The 16,928-nt window shown below is 38.1% G+C and overlaps 1 protein-coding gene across 2 annotated transcripts in view; it reads right to left on the bottom strand.

The window, feature by feature from the left end:
* Positions 1-16,928, bottom strand: part of uvssa (UV-stimulated scaffold protein A) — a 42,492-nt gene continuing 25,564 nt past the window's right edge. For both annotated transcript variants that reach the window (XM_059345503.1, XM_059345504.1), the window contains exons 10-15: positions 11,633-11,840; positions 8,931-9,059; positions 8,048-8,231; positions 7,856-7,967; positions 1,420-1,600; positions 1-610 (exon numbers count right to left, since the gene is read on the bottom strand). In XM_059345503.1, coding sequence (XP_059201486.1) covers positions 517-610; positions 1,420-1,600; positions 7,856-7,967; positions 8,048-8,231; positions 8,931-9,059; positions 11,633-11,840 — 908 coding nt within the window. In that variant the 3' untranslated portion in view covers positions 1-516. The remainder of the gene's footprint in view (positions 611-1,419; positions 1,601-7,855; positions 7,968-8,047; positions 8,232-8,930; positions 9,060-11,632; positions 11,841-16,928) is intronic.

Below are 16,928 nucleotides of genomic sequence, written 5' to 3'. Positions count from 1 at the left end.
TTTGCTGTTGATTTATTACAGGTAGGACAGGTAGGTATTTTGTCAGTTATTTTACACAAGCAGGCTGAGGACAGAGACACATTTGTTTTAATCTGCATTATTACTTCATTAATAACACGTGGCTTCAATCCTCCCACAATAATATAAACAACAAATTCAACTAGAAACACTAGAAAAACAAGATACAAATCATCATCATATACATTAAGAAAACATGGATTTGGCTGATAAAAAAGGCGGTATTTAGCTGAAAAATAAAACCAAAAGAAATTAATTTTTCCTGAGTGAAATCATCAGGTGTGTCAGTAGCAGAACACACTCATACTGGAATAAGTCTGTACATTTGTCCATCTCCTTCAAAGCTTATAAAACGGCATCAGAGCATTCAAACAATGTTAAATATCATTTTAATCAGATTCATATACTGTACGTGCACCTCAATAAGTTTAAGTCCTTTTAAATGAAAGTATTCAGTCCATTCTGGTTCATTTAAAGGCGTGTTCAGCTGGCTGGAGGTCAGTTGAGGGAGTAGTTGAACTGGTTGGAGAATTTGTCGTGTTTCCTGCTGTCGGCTTTACTCAACACAGCGGCGACTCTACGCATGGCGCTCCTGGAGACGAGGAGAGGAGGAGACGAGGAGAGGAGGAAGGAGATGAGAGGTTGAGGAGAGGAGGTAAAACACTGATTACACTTTCATGCACTGCAAAAAAGGTGTGTCTAAAATCAAGATTAAAACAGTAAATCTGAGGGAAATGATCTTGCTGCATGGACAGATAATTTACCTTGACAAGATTTCTTAAATTAAGATTATTAAATCTAGAAATAAGCATGTTGAACACTTAAAATAAGATAAATTTAAGCTGCAAGCAGCGATGAACTGGCCCGAGCAGAGTGACCTGATAATCATTTGTTTCTTACCAAGATAAAGAAAAACTTTTTGTGTCTTTTTCTGGTGTTTTGTGTCTTTTTTTGTGTTTTTTTGTCTTTTTATGTCTTTTTTTGTGTCATTTTTTGTGTCTTTTTTGGTATTTTGTATCTTTTAACATCTTCTTTTGGTGAAAAATGACCAAAAAAGACAAAAAAAAGTTCAAAAGAGATAAAACTAAAGCTGCCAGCAGCGATGAACTGAACCAACAGAGTGACCTGACAATTATTTGTTTCTTACCAAGATAAAAAAAATCTTTAGATTTAGAGGTGTTACATAATGTATCTTGTTTTAAGAGTTAATTTCTTATTTTAAGCGTTCAACATGCTTATTTTTAGATTTAATAATCTTAATTTAAGAAATCTTGTCAAGGTAAATTATCTGTCCATGCAGCAAGATCATTTCCCTCAGATTTACTGTTTATATCTGGTTTTTAGACTAAACACCTTTTTCACAGTGTTGTGAAATGAGAGTGAAGGCTGTTAGTGACGTACTTGTTGAAGACTTTCTTCTCCAGCCTGGAGCGGGACGTGTTGGCGCTCTGCTTCAGGTCACTGAGGTTCGGGTATTTCTTCTTCTTCCCTTTCCCTTTGCCTTTCTTCCCCAGCCGGTCGGAGCCCAGGTCCTCTCCGGTCGCTGCCTCGATGTCTCGCATCAGCTCCGGATCACGCCAGTCTGCAGCACAGAGACCAAAAATCATTTCAACGGTGAAGTCAGAAGGAAATCTACAGGCTGTTGTTTCCTGCAGCAGATTTCATCCCAGGATGATTTAAAAAAAAGATCATATTGTAACATGGAACTGTTCACATGGATGGAGTAAGAAGTAAGGAGTTTTTTTTGGGTTGTTTTTGCCCTTTTTGTTGTTTTTTGTGTTGCAGTTGTTCCGTGTCTTTTTGAAGTCCTTTTGTGTGTCTTTGTAGTTGTTTTGCCCCCTTTTGCAATTTTGCATTTCTTTGTAGTCATTTTGAGTCTTTGAAGACATGTTGTGTTTGTTGTTACTTTTTGTGCCTACTTTGTGTGTTTTTGTTGCCTTTTGCATCCTTTTGTAGTCATTTTTGGCCTTTGTTTCACTATGTTCTTCCTCTGTTGTCGAGACGTCCTTTGTTGTGGTTGTTTTTGCCCTTTTTGCATCTCTTCGCAGTTGTTCTGTGTCTCTTTGAAGTAATTTTGTGTCTCTTTGTAGTCATTTTGAGCCTTTTTTCCACAATGTTCTGTCTATGTGGTCAATGTGTGTATTGTTTGGTTGTTTTGAGTGTCTTTCTAGTTGCTTTTTGTGTCTTGTACTCATTCAGTGTCTCTTTAGACCATGGGTCTCAAACTCGCTGCCCGCGGGCCCAATTGTGGCCCTCGTGACGATATTTTGTGGCCCCCAACTTAATATGAAAGTTTAATGTGAGTTTTATATGAATGGCACTTTACCATCTTGTGTGTGGAAGGTCCCTTTAATTACTTTTTTGGTAATTTTGTGTCCTTTTTTGGTAATTATGTGTCTTTTTTAATAATTTTGTCTCTTTTGGTAATTTTGTGTATTTTTTTGGTAATTTTGTGTCTTTTTTGGGTCATTTTGTGTATTTTTTTGGTAATTTTGTGTCTTTTTTGGGTCATTTTGACGCCTGCTTTAGACTCACATTCTTATCCTTTTGCATTTCCTTGTAGTTGCTTTGTGTCTCCATGTAGTAATTTTTTTGTGTCTTTTTAGTCGCTTTGTGTCTTTTTGAAGACATTTTGGTCTCCATGTCCTTTTATTAAATATTCTAAATTGTTGTTTTCAAACTGTACATCACTTTAAATTACGGCAAAAATCATACGTCACCTCCAGAGTCTCTAAATCCCTCTGGGGGCTAATTTGTAATGGAGACATGCTGAGTTTTGAGAGGGCGTGGCCTGAGACTTTCCCGGTGGCCACTTTCCCCCCTAGTCGAAACATGGCTTTTGACTATCATTTTGTAGGTGAAGGGCCTGGTAGTTTTGGCCCCTGGGCCTGTGCCTTGTTGGCCCCCTTCAGTAACCCACCCAGGCCTGTGTTTGAAGCTCCATAGCTTGGTCACACTTCTGTTTAAGAGTCATTGCCTACTTTACTTAGTTGCAATCAGCTGTTCCGTGATCTGACTGTAATGAAGTCTGAGCTACTCTCTCTCTCTCTCTCTCTGACTGAAACTTTAACAAAAAGACAGAAAAAACTGTAATGAAGTAATTACAGCTGATAACATAAATGAGTCCATCCGGTGCAGTTCTAGTGGTAAACAGTAACAGTGAGTCCCACGGGCTCATTTGGATCCAATTGTGGTGTTAATGAAAAGTGTAATGTCATAATTCTGGGCGATAAAGTAAAAAAGCGCGTGTAATGCAGAGTAATGACGGTCTAAACGAAGAGACACTTCTAGTTAATGACGTACTGCGGAGGAATTAGAGATAAACCTGCAGTAATGCAAAGTAATTACACTGTGATTGTGACGGGACTGAAGCCTCTGTCAAAACACTGACCCCAGCTCAGCCTGGGTTTGTGAGTGTGTGGGGGGGTTATTAATCAGCGCGTCTGACCCTGGGTCTGACTGGACCTTCAACTATCCTCATTACACACACACACACACACACACACACACACACACACATACACACACACACACAGGCAGAAGAGCAGTAATTGAAAAGCAGCTGGTGTATTTAGGAGAATCATTACTGCTTAAAGAGGAGCAGCTGCATTTACATTGTGTGTGTGTGTGTGTGTGTGTGTGTGTGTGTGTGTGTGTGTCCTTTATCACTTGATGTGTGATCTTACAGAGTTTGAAAAAGAAAAAGCATATATTTAAATTAAAGAAATGGTGTCCCCATAGGGCAGCTGCACTTGGAAGTCCCCAAAACGTAATAAAAACATGTATGTGTGTGTGTTTCCTCTAACACTTTGTTTATGTGTGATCTTACAGAGTTTGACAAAGAAAGAGCATAATATTTAAACTAAAAAAAGGGTGTCCCCGTGGGGCAGCTGCACTTAGAGGTCCCCACCATGTAAAATATATAAAATTTTTAATTTTTTTATAAACATATAAAAACACGTATGTGTGTTTATGTGTGATCTTCTTTTGTCATTTGCTGGATGAGGTAAATTTCTGTCCAATAAATCTCTAAATATTTGCTATAGAGAAGCCTAATATCAATGTAGTGATATAAACATACGTGATATATAATATGAATAATAACTTGGAAAAACGTGTGTAGGTGTATTCCATGATATACATAAATTCATACAAAATTAACCTTTTGCATAAAGTACACTAAATGCCAATATGTAGCCTAAACAGATTCATGCTTGTATGAAAACATAATATTTAAACTAAAAAATGGTGTCCCCATGGGGCAGCTGCACTTGGAGGTCCCCACCATGTAATAAAACATGTATGTGTGTTTATGTGTGATCTTAGAGTTTGACAACAAAAAAAGAGCATAATAAAGTAATTTTGAATAGAGAAAAAAAATACAAATGATAGAAAATAAATTAAGATAAAAGGGATACATGTCAAAGAAAGATTTTAATAAAAAAAAGAGAGAAAGAAGAGACGGACAACTGAGAAAAGACAGTCTTCTGAATTTAATCAGTGTTGCAGCAGGGCTCTTTTCTCTGTCAACACCTCTTAGTCCTTCCAGCTGGGGTCTGTGTGTGTGTGTGTGTGTGTGTGTGTGTGTCAGGGCAGGGGCCAGGCCACACACACACACATCCACTAAGGCATCTGGGGTCTTTGGTTTGTTCAGACGTCTCTCAGCTACGCACCACTAAGCACAGGGAGCCTGGATGTGTGTGTGTTTGTGTGTTAGGGAGACAGAATGAATCCAGAGTGTAGTGGAGCATCTATTGCTCTCATCCCTGTCACTCAGTCACTCTGGACTCTTATGGTCTGATTCAAAGGTAAATAACAACAACAACAAAGAAAAACTCTAGAAAAATGTCCTATGTTTGTGGAGGCCTGAATATTATTTCTACTGTCCATTCTGACGGCTTCAGATAAAGACATGCTGTGATGAGTCCAGATATTTCCAAATGCTTCTTAAGTGCCACTTTTTTCTTAACTTTGCTCTTTAGACAAAATTAAGGAAGATTTGTTATTCATGAAGAAATTCTTATCTTTTCTTTAGTGTTTTTCTTAACTTTCTTGTTAATTTTTTTCCTAAGATAGAACTTGAGAACAAATGAGATTCTTGAAAACAAAGTTCTTTAGATTTCTTCACAACTTTAAGAGAAGCCTTCAGCAGTCTTAAATCAACTACAGTATAAAAGGTAAGTCTTGATATTAGGGCCGGGACTCGATTGAAAAAAAATTAATCTAATTAATTAGAGGCTTTGTAATTAATTAATCGAAATGAATGGCATTTTAATCACATATAAATATTTGACCTGAGAACAGTGAGATGTAATTTTTTCCATATGGATTTTTAGTATACCATTGAATACCACATTAGCGTCCACGCTAGCTGCTATATGTTTAGCATTGAGGTGATACTTGAGGCTGGATGTGCTGCGGTGATATGTGAATTCCTTGTTGCCTAGCAACACAACCATGCTCTTATGGACGCTTCCATCCGTTGGTTTTTAGTAACTAAATGTCCCATCATCCACGGGGCCAACCAAAGGTCTCATCAGCTTCTTCCTTCATGTTCACTGTGGTTTGTTGTTGTCTCAACTCATCAACGCTAGTTGGTGCTCCAGTATAATCGGTCCTCCTGAAACTCATCCAGTGAGAAACGTTCCGCGGCGGAAAAATAAGTGCGATTAAAATGCGTCAATTTTTTAAACGCATAATTAATCTTAATTAACGCGTTAAAGTCCCGGCCCTGATAAAAACATAACGTGTCTGTCACTTGATGTGACCTGACCTCTGTGACAGCGATCTGACCGTCTAAAGGGGGGCAAGGCAATGACCACACGTCACGTGACTCAGCACCACAAGTGACAAAATGTCAGTTTATCTGTTTCTTTATTTTGTTAATATTTATTATTTTCAAAGACAGAACACGGTCCGTCTGAAAGTCATCCAGTGAGAAACGTTCCGCGGTGCAAAAACAAGTGTGATTAAAATGCGTCAATTTTTTTACGCATTAATTTTTGTGTAATTAATTACTCTTAATTAACGCGTTTAAGTCCCGGCCCTAATAAGAACACTTGTGTGAATCCGGCCCCAGGTTTCTACTAGCATCCTCCAACACTTATGTTCTTTGGCCAATGACATGAAACTCAGGAAAACTCTCCAGAGTTTTTTTGACCAGTCAGGGCTCGGAAACAGCCGTGTTGTCTCCATGTCTGTTGCTATGACAACTGGTCTCAGCTGACCTTTACGTTGTCCCTCGCTGCCTGTTTAACCTGACTGTATATAAACATGGTGAAGCTGCTGGTGGGAATGTGTGACTGAATCATAGAGAGAGCTGAGGCCAATGGTCCATCACCTCATTCAGGCCACTGGCCCCCTACTGTGAGATTGATGTGTGTGTGTGTGTGTGTGTGTGTGTGTGTGTGTGTGTGTGTGTCTAGGTGTGAGATTGACTCGTGGATCGATAGTGTAGTTGGTAACAAAAGATGCTATTTCACAACTCACTGGACTGCATGCCATGGCCACACACACACACACACACACACACACACACACACACACACACAGAGTTGGCGGTTAACAAGACTCTGCAGGCAGCTGCTGGACTTCCTGCAGACTCTCTGACTCACTGTCAGACAACGATCATGTGACTGTTTATCATTATTATTGGTGCACAAAAATGAAAACATATCATGATACACTTCAGCCATCACAACTCGAGGGCATTTACACCACAAACATGTCCACAACAATTGACATCAACATGCTTTCTGGGAAAAAATGTACAATGCTAAAAAAAAGTCTGGAAAAAAATGCTTCTTTTTTTATTATTTATGGCTGGTTTGACATTTTTTTTGGTAATTTTGCATCTTTTTCTAGTTATTCTGAGTGTCTTTGTAGTTGATTTTTGTGTCTTTGTATTCATTTGGTGCCTTTTTTTAGTTGCTTAATTTCTTTTTTAAGAGATTTTGGTCTCCATGTCCTTTTATTAAATATTCTAAGTTTTTGTTGTTTTCTCTACAAAATCATATTGAGTCTTTTTGTCGTTGTTTGGTGTCTCTTTGTGGCTGGTTTGACCCTTGTTGTAATTTTGCATCACTTTCTAGTCATTTCGAGTGTCTTTATAGCTCCTTTTTGTGTCTTGTACTCATTTGGTGTCTTTTTGTACTTGTATTGTCCTTTTGCTTCTCCTTGTAGTTGTTTTGTATCTCTATGTCGTCATTTTGGATATCTCTTAAGTCACTCGGTGTCTCTTTGAAGACATTATGTGTCTTTTTGTTGCCTTTTGCATCTTTTTGTAGTCATTTTTTAGCCTTTTTTCACTATGTTCTGTCTCTGTGGTCAACATGTGTTTTGTTGTGGTTGTGTTTGCCCTTTTTGTGTCTCTTTGTAGTTGTTTTGCTCCTTATTTGTAATTTTGCATCTCTTTCTAGTCATTTTGAGTGTCTTTATAGCTCCTTTTTGTGTCTTGTACTCATTTGGTGTCCTGTTTAACTCGTATTCTTATCCTTTTGCTTCTCCTTGTAGTTGATTTGTATCTCTATGTCGTCATTTTGGGTCTCTATTTAGTCACTCTGTGTCTCTTTGAGGGTGTGTCTTTGCTACATGCAGAGCTCCCACAGCCAGTTTTTACTACATTAATTTGCATTTGTTTAAAAATGTGATATTACCAAAACCTAAAAAAGCCTTTAAATTGACTGCTCCCTCTACATTTATTGGTTTTAAAATCTTTAAAATTCTTGCAGCATCAGTAAATCCTGCGTAAGCATCCTGCTGTACAACCTCCTGCAGGACTAGTTAACTGTTTTAGTTCAGGTTTGGCTGGTGCATGTGTGAGTGTGTCGCTCCTCACCGGGCTGCTCCTCCCTCCTCCTCCTCTCCTCCTGCTCCTCCCTCAGTCGGTCCTCCTGCCTGCTGGGTCGACCCACAGCGTCCCGAGGAACGATGGGTCCATGGAACGGACACTGGAGGACACAGAGTCAAACCCTCAGTGACAGTAGAGAAACAGAAGGAGACAGGAGGATCTCTCTGTTAGTGTTTGTACCTTGACCCGGTCCTGTCTCTGACACAGCGTCCCGTTGGTCAGAGGAGCTCTGCAGTGGTGGCTGACGGGAGTGAAGCTCCCGGGGAAGGTGATGTACCTGCTCCTGCTCTCTGCCAGCAGCTCCTCGTTCTCCACCTCCTCATCCACCTGGATGGGAACCCAGAACTGGTGCTGAGAGGTCGACCTGCACCAGGACCAGACACAGACCGCAGGTTAAAAACCGGTGTTAGAAACTTACATGCAAGACTGCAGTTCTACTGGATGGTGTGGCACCTCTCACCCAAGGTTATTATAGTTAACGAAAACTAACAAAATAACGAAAACTAGACTTAAAAAAACATTTTCGTTAACTGAAATAAAAACGAGAGTTTAAAAAAAAACGATAACTAACTGAAATTATAGCGAACATGTCCTTTGTTTTAGTCTTTGTCAACTTTCTTCATACATAATCCAGTGTTTCTATTTCTGAGTGTGTGTATTCCTGCTTACCCACAATGTAAGACGAAATAGAGTAAAGGACCGAAAACAGCCAAAACGATGGTTTAAGGCAGTTCTTTGTGTGTGTGTGTGTCTGTGTGTGTCTGTGTGTGTCTCTGTGTGTGTTACATTAATTTAATGTAAAAAGTATTTCTTTTTCCAAACCAAATTGTTATAAAAACAGTATTTACAGTAGTGATGTACCAATGAAGCCTCATGAACATTTTATTTATTTCTTAGATGGCGCTCCTTTCTAAAAAAAGGCTCCATTAATGGTTTTGAGCATGTTTTCAGCCCTATGTTGAACAGAGAGCGCCATCTAGTGGAGTCAGAAAATAAAGACAATGGTTCATGAGGCTTCATTGGCACATCACTAATAAACAGTATCTGACTGAAGGCTCCTTACTTGATGATCTTGCCGGCGTTGGGCTGCTCCTCGCCCCAGTAGTACAGGTCCAAACCAAAGGGAACCACAGGAGCATCAACAGGCTTCTGGGCTGAGGAGGACTGGGACGAACTGGGACCCGAAGAGCTGCTGCTGGAGGAGGAGAGACGAGTTGAACCAACAAACAAATTTAACTTCAATTTGTTTCAGTTTGTGGTCACATTTGATAGAAAGCCTGTTTGTACAGAGTTCAGGGTAACAAAGAAGAAATAAATGAAGACAGTCTTGAACTAAAAGTTGACGTTACCATCTGTAGTGCTGGTATAAATTATACAAAAAAAGAAAATATATGAAGTGACTGATGTAATGAGCTCATTAGGAGGTACAGCCACATTAGTGCCTGCCCTCAGTGTAGTTTTGGCAACTTCATGGGGCAATATGTTAAACCTCTAATGACGCCTTAACCCTGTGGAGTGTCCAAAAGCTCCAAATAATCCAGACTTGTTGCCTCCATCAGACTAGAAAACAAAGCAGCGTGGAGCCCTACTGTAAATTTACCTCTAAAGTTCTGGCTGTAAACTCCATGAGGCCAGTTTCAGTTTGATGATGATATACCAAGTAAAACTGGAGACAAGCTCAAATAGATTTAGTATCAAATGATAGAACTGGATGGAACCCTCTTATATGGTAGATTTGACACATTTGTTCACATTTGCACATTTTTAATTTTTTTTAATGAGCATGATAGTGTTTTGAAAGTAAAAAAAAAGATTCAAAATCACATTTTATGTTGGACTAAAGGACTAAAAAAAGACACAAAATGACTAAAAAAAGACTCAAAATAACTACTAAAAGACACAAAATGACAACAAAAAAATCACACAAGACGCAAAATGACTAAAAAAAATAAAAAAAAAAAGACCAAAAAAGACACAAAATGACAATAAAAAAAATCACACAAGACACAAAATGACTAAAAAAAAAAGACACAAAATGACAAAAAAAAGACACAAAATAACGAAAAAAAGACACAACGAAAGACACAAATTGACCAAAATTGTTCCGCTAAACACATAAGACACAAATAAAATAGAGTCCCACCAGAATAAAAACCAGAGTTGATGACATTTAAACATTTTTTAAGTGGTGTATACAGGCAAGATGAAAAGGATTCAAAAATGGACAAAATAGCCAATAGAGTTAAACGATGCTGCAGAGTTTTAAATCCTCAATATCATCGACTCACAACATGATTACCCCGTTTTGGTTTAAGTACTTGTGTTTTCATTTTAATGTTCATAATTAAATGGACTTTTTTCCCCCCAGAGGAGAAAAGATAAGACAGGTTTATAATATGAGCTTCTCAGAATTACACTTAAGTTAAAGCAGAGAACTCGTCTGTTGCTACTTTATCATTATGAAGTAAATGTTGAGGACATAATGTGGTGGCTGTAATATAATGACACCATCTGTGTTTACATCGGTTCCCCTATAATGGAGGACAACGAAGGCTCCATTTATGGCCCCAAACAGGAAGTGGAGAGCTCTTTTTTTATGGAAGTGATAAAATAATAACACAGAGGCTCTGTAGTCTGAACCAAGACAGAAAACTTTTTATTGTCTCCCACATTGTCAAGGGCAGCTTCACTCTTTCTCTTCTTACCTTTCACAATAAAAGCACCCTGGACATATATATATATACACACACCAGTGCATCAGTGCTTAGCAGAGTTTATTTACTTTTTACACGAGTCCCAACTATTTGGAATCAGTTCCACTGATCTAAACACGTTTTTTGAGCTGATTTTAGTTCATAATGGATTTCTTTATAATGGCGTCTGCTCCAGATCACTTACTGTAGCCTGTACTACTGCGTGTACAGTAAACATGTTCCAGTAGAAACTCTGAATTCTAGTATGAAGCTGAAAATTAGCTTAATATGTCGCCTTTAACATTTCTAACCTTCAGGATTATAAAGCCCCTTGTTGTTGTTGTTTTCAATCTGTACAGCACTTTGAATTACACTGGATTTGTTTGAAGGGTGCTATATAAATTCACTTTGATTGATGATTTATTTTGTGTTTCTTTGTTGCCTTTTTTCCACTATGTTCTGTCTCTGTGGTCAACATGTTTTTTTGTGGTCGTTTTGCCCTTCTTGTTGTCTTTTTGCAGTTGTTCTGCGTCTCTTTGAAGTCATTTTGTGTGTCTTTGTAGTTGTTTTGCTCCTTTTTTTGTCATTTTGCATCTCTTTGTAATCATTTTGAGTGTCTTTGTAGTTACTTTTTGTGTCTTTGTACTCATTTGGTGTCTTGTTTGACTCATATTTATATCCTTGTCTCCATGTAGTTGCTTTGTATCTCTATGTAGTTATTTGGATCTCTATTAAGTCACTCTGTGTGTCTTTGAAGACATGTTGTGTTTCTTTGTTGTTGTTTTTCCCATTAACTGCTTTGCATCTCTCTTTGTGGCTGTTTTGACCCTTCTCTGTAATTTTACATTGAGTGTCTTCGTAGTTGCTGTTTGTGTCTTTGTACTCATTTGGTGTTGAGTCTTTTTTAACTTGTATTCTTATCCTTTTGCTTCTCATTGTAGTTGCTTTGTATCTTTATGTAGTTATTTTGAATCTCTCTTTAGTCACTCTGTGTCTCTTTGAAGACATTTTGTGTCCTTTTGTAGTCATTCTTTAGCCTTTTTTTTTTACTATGAGGGTGCAGAGACCCTACCTGGACTCTGCAGGAGGAGGGAGGTTCTGTCGGAGGCGGCGCAGTGTGGCAGCTGCACATGTTGGATCCTGCTCCTCCTCTATAAGTCTCTTCAGCCTCCTGGAGGAGGAGGAGGAGGAGGTGGAGGGAGGAGGTGGAGCTACAGGTCTTTTAGCAGGAGGTTTTTTTGGGAGCGGTGCTGCTGAGGTGGAAGGAGTTGGATCCAGACCTGCCAACAGAGACAAGAGGGAAACACGTTACAAAGTGCTTTACAAAGACAAGTTAAGAGTGTGTGTGTGTGTGTTCTTGTACTTCCTACATAGTGAGGACCAGAACACGTTTTTAACCAACAGAGTGAGGACATTTTTGCAAAGTGAGGACATTTCGGCCGGTCCTCACTTCTTTAAAGGCTTTTGTTTTTAGATTTCAGACTTTGTTTTAAGGGTTAAAGGTTACATGATGATGATAATTAACTGAAACTGTATTGTGTGGTTACAAAACTAACTAAAATTATAGTGAAAATGTCCTTCGTATGTAACTTTTTTCATACATAATGAAGATGGATAAGACAAAGGAAATAAAGGCAAAATTTACTGTGACCTCTTTTAATCTCCCACCCAACAAATACCCCATTACAAAAAACTACAACTAATAAAAACTAAACTAAAACTAGCCAAAACACTCTAAAAGCTCATTAAAACTAACTGAATTTGAAAACAAAAATTCACAACAAAATTAAAACTAAAACTAATGAAAAATTTAAAACTATTATAACATTGCAAGGGGATTCACTGTGTGCGTATGTGTGTGTGTGTGTGTGTGTGTGTGTGTGTGTGTGTGTGTGTGTGGGTGTGTGGTCAGTCTCTGGGGACTGAGCAGGACTTAGACACACACACAGACTGCAGGTGAGATCAGAGAACAGTAAGCTGAGAGCTGCCAACATGCTGACCTCTCTCATTATTAGAGCTGGATGCTCCACAGATCCAATCACTCTATGCTACACTACTCCAATGATCCGCCCGCAACGCTGCTTTCCCCTTTGAACACAGCGACAGCCCTATTTGCATATTTCTCTCCGGTGCTTTAATTACAAAACAATTTACGTACAAAAACAGTCAAACCAGCTGATTTCTGTCTGCTGCAGAAAGTTGTGGAAGTAAAAAAAGTGTTGAATAAACAAACAGGAAGAAAAGACTCTGAGATCCACGTGTTCCTGCTTAACAATACTTAATAACAATACTTAATAAAGGTGGGGGAAAATTCAATACAGCATAGTATTGCCATGTTTTGCATTGCAATATTATATCGATTCATGGCCATTAATTAATTCAGGGTCTCTGCAGATTTCAACAAGTCAAATTTAAGACTTTTTAAGACTTTTTTAAGACCATAATGAAAACAATTTAAGACCCAATTTACATCCATACTGGATGCCGTGTGTTTCATATTATACTATATCATAGTCGCGTTTTGAAGTTATGTTATAGCGTCTTAAAAAACCCTGAAACATTTAAAAGCGAGACTGAAGTTTATGCATTTGTTTTAAATAAAAGCAACGTTAATATATTTTTAAGACCTTTTAAAATCGTATCAAGATTTTAAGATAATTTTGGACATTTAAAGGCCTTAAATTCAAATTATTGGATTTTAAAAGAAAAAGAAAAAGAAAAAAGAAAATTTCAAGCAAAAATGCCAAATATTTTAGTCTTACCAATATAGTAAATTGAATAGTTTGTGTTCAGCGCTGTTTGCTGGACAAAACAAGACATTTGATGGCATTTTTTAAATGTTTTCTGTAATTTTATCGACCAAAGTTGAATTGTTAACCAAGTTAATAATCTGCAGATTAATCAATAATGACAATAAACACTATTAGCCTGAGGATTTTCTCAGAGGATCCTATACACTGCATGTTAACCCTCTGGAGTCCATCTATTTATTGAAAATACACACGTTTTATTTACAGTAATAACTTTATTTATATATGATATGTAGACAAGCTGAGAAAGCCAGTTAAAGTTCAATCATAGGAGCTTTCACAGTGTGACATTTATGTTTCTAGACCATTTTTAAAATGTGAATTTTCTTTCTACAATGAAAACTATTACTATTTTTAATTTACATGCAAATAGACTGTTTTGTAGTTTTATTATTTATTATCTTCTCTGCTGTTTTTGTGTGTGTGTAAATGGTAAAAAAAAAAAAGGTACATTTCCATAGAAACCTGTGTCTTTTGCTTGTATTTTGGGTTCCTGGCAGCTTTATACTTTGTTAATTAAAATAAAATGAAAAATCTGACTGATAGCCAAGTTTGTGTGGAGAAAAAGGAGCCATGCATGTGATGTAAGGACAGACTGAAAGATGCTGAACAGAGACAGAAATTAATGCAGAGGAAGTTGACAAATTTGAACCAAAATCTCCTGGACTTCAGAGGTTTAAAAGGCTTAAATTCCAGACATAATTTCTTGTTATTCGCTGTCATTTTTGCACTGTTCAACTGCTTTTTAAAACACCAAAGCAAATATATAGTAAATTGAATAGTTTGTGTTCAGCGCTGTTTGTTGGACAAAACAAGACATTTGATGGCATTTTTTAAATGTTTCCTACAATTTTATCGACCAAAATTGAATTGTTAACCAAGATAATAATCTGCAGATTAATCAATAATGAAAATAATCACTAGCAGCCTGAGGCTTTTCTCATAGGATCCTATACGCTGCATGTTAAAAGGCTTAAATTCCAGACATAATTTCTTGATAATGCTGTAATTTTTGCACCGTTCAATTGCTTTTTAAAACACCAAAGCAAATATTTGCACAGTGACGTGATGGCCTCCTCCTCACCACCTCCTCCTCCTCTTCCTCCTCCTCCTCCTCCTCCTCCTATGATCCCTCTTTCTCTCTCTTTGTCGGATGGTGAAACACCGACTCAATCTGCTCTTTTCAAGCTGCCACATGGCGGAGGCTTGTCTGGATGTTGTGGATGTTAAGACGCACAGATCAATGGGAGGAAATGTGTATAGTTTGTGTGTGTGTGTGTGTGTGTGTGTGTGTGTGTGTGTGTGTGTGTGTGTGTGTGTCTGTGTGTGTGTGTGTGTGTGTATGAGGGGGGTTGTTAGAGAAAGAGAGAGAGGAAAAAAGGGGGTTAAGGGGGTTTGAGGGAAGGAGCGGGAGAGAGAAAAGCGAGAGAGGAAAGGCGGAAAGAGGTATTGATTTTCTGGGGTTAAGCAGGGCCTGTAATTAAAATGTTAATTTGAGAAAGAGAGAGATAGTGTCCTGACAGCAGAGAGAGGGATAAGAGGACTGATAATCAGAATGACAGAACAGGACAGAGGGGAGGAAAGAAAGAGAGAGAGAGAGGGGAAGAGATAGAGAAAGAGAAAGAGAAAGGGGAAATAGAAGGAGATCAGCAGAGCCAGGCTTTCTCTCAGTGAATGAACACTGGAAGAAATGAGAAGAGAAGAAAGAAAGAGGAGAGGAAACGCAGAGAAACAAACTGACGACTAGAGGAAAATATCAGAGCCCAAAGACCTGCAGATTCCTTTGATTCTAACGATAAATGTTCCTATTAATGTTCATTTTTCTGTTTATTGATTAGATCAAATATAGCATGAGATCACATTGTACTGCTACAGAGCTAACTGTTAGCCTATTAGCAGTTTGCAGACTGGACGCTAAGGGTTAAACATCCCCTCTGGCTTTGCAGCTGGGAGAGACTGCTGCAGGAGGACTGTGCCGATTCGACTCGTTCTTACTCTTCTTAGCGGAGAGGATCAGGGTAGTCAGGTGCTATAAATGTTTTTGAGTGAAACCTAAAAAAAAAGCCGAACTTTGCGGTGTTACTTCGACTTCCAACTTGCCGACACGATATCCTGACGCACAATTTCTAATTTTTTTTTCTGGTGATTTTGACTTTTTTTTCTGGTAATTTTGACTTTTTGTTCTGGTAATTCAACTTTATTCTAGTAATTTAGACTTTTTTTTGGTAATTTAGACTTTTTATCTGGTAAATTTGACTTTTTGTTCTGGTAATTCAACTTTATTCTAGTAATTTAGACTTTTTTTTGGTAATTTCTATTTTTTTTCTGGTAAATTTGACTTTTTTTTTCTGGTAATCCTCCTTTTTTTCTGAAGGCAGAATAACTTTTTTTCTTGCAGTAAAACTTTAGATTTAATGTAAAAATATATTTTTTTAAATAATTGATTTAAAAAAAAACAAAACATGGAAAAAAACAAAACAAAATTTTAGCCTCTGCAGCGTTATTTCCACAACTTCCAAAAACAACAAGCTTCACTGCTCTCAATGTTTTTGAATGAAACATAAAAAAAGCCAAACTTTGCAGCTTTAATTCGACAGCTACCTGACACAATAGATTCCTTAGATCTTCTAGTTTCATAAGATACCAGTATCTCCAGTATATTCCTAAAAGTGAGCCCGCTACAGCCTCCGGAAAAACAACAACGGCGAAAATACTGACGGACCGTCGGATAGGCCTGTCATGATAACAAATTTTTTAAGAGGATACATTTTCCCAGAAACTATGATGATAAACGTTAGTATTGTGGTGTACATCCTTTTCCACAGCAACAAATTTTTAAATCTCAAGAATATCAAACATGCTGCAGCAGGATGTGTTCGGTTAGTGACCTCCGTTCGTTTACAACAACCACCGGACACTGTGCACAGTTAGCGATGCAGGTTGATTTACAATCAGTGGCTGACACTGTATGTACAGTTAGCATGCCCGTTTGTTTACAGTTAGCGACGGTGGCTGCAGTTGTTGTGCATGCTGCTGAGCTGAACGGTGAAATCCGAAATGTTCCCACACCACACTGGCTGTGCTGTTAAACCAAACAAATGGACAGAAACTTTTATTTTGAAACAGAGACTTTTATTTTGAAAGCAAAGAAGTGCCGCGCATCCCTCAAGCAGAGACTAAGGAGCACATGTTGCAACTGTTGGAGACTGAAGCTGATTTCGAGAAGGAACTTTGAAAATTCTCAGTCTATTCATACAACAATGGAGGCGAGCCATTGATAGTCACCTGTGAAGTCATTTCAGTGTAAAACCAGAAATGACACACTTCCATAAATGCCTTTGGAGCCTAATCAGCCCAGAGTTGAGGCAGATTGTGGTCTTATAGTCTCACATGCTGGTCCCTGACTGCTAACTATGTGTTTTTGTCTGATTTGGGATGCAGCACAGCCTTGTAATGGAGACAGATTGTTTCTTTTCCTCAAGCATTTTCCCTGTGTATCTTTGATGGATATTGTCCTGTCAACACATCCATTTACCTTCACACACACACACACACAGT

Source organism: Centropristis striata, chromosome 12, assembly GCF_030273125.1.
Source record: "Centropristis striata isolate RG_2023a ecotype Rhode Island chromosome 12, C.striata_1.0, whole genome shotgun sequence".
In the NCBI taxonomy this organism is placed as follows: domain Eukaryota; kingdom Metazoa; phylum Chordata; class Actinopteri; order Perciformes; family Serranidae; genus Centropristis; species Centropristis striata.
Note: the sequence above shows the minus strand (reverse complement) of the source record. Positions and strands in the feature narration are given on the sequence as shown.